At 68.7% G+C, this 2077-nt stretch overlaps 1 protein-coding gene across 1 annotated transcript; it reads left to right on the top strand.

Moving 5' to 3' along the window:
- Positions 1–237: 237 nt before the first annotated feature.
- On the top strand, positions 238–1673 carry LOC308606203 (interferon lambda-4-like; the record flags this gene model as incomplete). Its single annotated transcript, XM_081216810.1, has 5 exons — positions 238–405; positions 833–904; positions 998–1141; positions 1373–1447; positions 1575–1673. 5 exons carry the CDS (start codon positions 238–240, stop codon positions 1671–1673), a joined length of 558 nt encoding a protein of 185 aa, XP_081072936.1.
- Positions 1674–2077: the final 404 nt, after the last annotated feature.

The following is a 2077-nucleotide window of genomic DNA, read 5'->3' as shown; positions in this document are numbered from 1 at the left end:
GGACAGTGGAAGGCAGGCCCTGCTGCAGCACCAGGCACCAGAGACACATTGTAGGTGAGGAGTGAGAGGAGAGAGGCTGAGGGTGGGAGGGGGCCCATCCTGTCTCTTCCCCTGCGTGTGTCCACAGCCCACACTCTGAGCATCAGTCCCTCTGCAAGTCTAACCACAGGCAGGGGCTTGGACTCGGGGCCTTCTCTTTGAGCTCGCTGACGTCCGTCGCGTCCCGCAGGAGCAGAGATGGGGCCGAGTGGCGCAGCTGCGGTGGCCGTGGGGCTGTGGGTCTTGGTGACGGTGGGCGTGGCGGCGGACCCCGAAGTGGTGGAGCCTCCGCGCCGCCTCCTCTCACACTACCGCTCCCTGGACCCCCGGGCGCTGCTGGCCATCAAGGCACTGAGGGACCACTATGTGAGTGATGCTCAGACGCCCCCGCCCCCTGGACCCCGGGCCCGCCGGGCTCGGAGACACCGGTCTTTGTCCCGAGGGGCCCTCAAGTCCTAGCGTCCAGCAGGCACATCTCAGATTTCAGGGTCCGGAATTGTGACCACGACATCTTCCCGGAGGCCCCGGTGGTCAGCTCATGCACGGCCTTGGTGCGGGTCACAGAGGGGCGCCCCCTCCAGGCGGACTCGGCTCCACATCGGGGCGCAGGCTCCGCATGGCGAGCGCGGGTGCCTTTCAGCCCCGCTCAGCCATCGGAGCGCTGCCTGGTTCGGGACACGATAAGCACAACCGTCCGGGCCAGTCCCGAGCCACGTCCAGGAATCTCCGACGTCCCAGCGCTTCAGGGGCCCTTGCCAGGAGACTCCGCGTCACCCCAGCCCTTGCCCCGCAGGAAGAAGAGACGCTGAGCTGGAGGCCGCGCAACTGCTCGTTCCGCCGGAGGAGGGACCCTCCGCGGCCTTCCGTGAGGCCCGAGGCCGGCGGGCGGGGTGGGGGTGGGGGTGGGGGAGCGCGTGCTGGCGCGCGGCCCCGTCTAACTCCCGCCGGGTCCCCGCAGTCCCGTGCGCTGCTCCGCCAGGTGGCCCGCGGCCTCGCCGACGCCCAAGACGTGCTGAGCAGCCTGCCGAGCCCCGAGCTGTTCCCCGGCGTCTTACCGACCCTGGAGCTGCTGGCGGCCGCGGAGCGGGACGTGGCGGCCTGCGTGAGTGCGCCGCGCCCTGGACCCGCACCCCTCCCGGCTCGCTCTGCGCCCCTGGTCTCAAGGCCAGGCCCCCCGACTGCGAATCTGTCCCATGAGGCCAGAAACGGGCGCAGACACGATTCACGTCCTCTCGATGTCCCCAAATCCGGGCTTTGGTCTGCGGCTGGAGGGGGAGGAGGAGGGGAGGGTCGGTTCCCCGCCGCCTTCATTAACCTCCTGTTCTCCCTCCAGCTCGAGCTGGTCCGGCCAGGCTCCCGGAGGAAGTCCATGCGGCGGCCCAGGAGGCGTCCCCAAACTCGCACAGCTGTGAGTGGAGGAGGCGGGAAAGCGGCTAGACGGGAGCCCGGCTTGGAGCCGTGAGGGTCTGGAGGGGGGTCTCTCGGGGAAGGAGATCCCTGGCTCAGCCCCGCTCCGCCTCCTTCCCGGGCTGCAGGGCTCGCCTCGATGCCACGAAGCCACCGTCATCTTCAACCTCCTGCGCCTGCTCGCGTGGGACCTGCGGCTGGTGGCGCACTCGGGTCCTTGTCTGTGATCCCGCCGCGGCTCCGCCTGGGACCCGAAGCTCTGGGGGCGCCTGGTTGCGGACGCCGCCCTCCTCCGTGGCGCCCTCGGACCAGGCGGGTCTCTCAGCCTGGACCCGCCGGCGCTGGTGCCAGAGGCGCCCTTTTCCCAAAGACCACAACGAGTTCCCCCGGAAGCAGCGATATTTCCGCGGGATGCGTTGCCCTAAGATCTTCCAGGGCCCGGGCTGGCAGGAAAAGACTGGAGTCCGTGTCCGCCTTGGTCGCTGACCACCACGTACCATGGACCAGTTTCTACTTCTGTGGTTACAGGAACAGCCCTGTCTCATGACAGGTCCCACCCCGTGCTTTGAACCTCCAGTGCCCGCTTTGCGATTCCATGAATATGTGACTCTTGGACCTCCCCGCTGGGGAG

This window comes from Mesoplodon bidens, assembly GCF_964165515.1.
Source record: "Mesoplodon bidens genome assembly, chromosome: 18".
Lineage (NCBI taxonomy): Eukaryota > Metazoa > Chordata > Mammalia > Artiodactyla > Ziphiidae > Mesoplodon > Mesoplodon bidens.
This window is presented reverse-complemented; position numbering and strand designations above follow the sequence as displayed.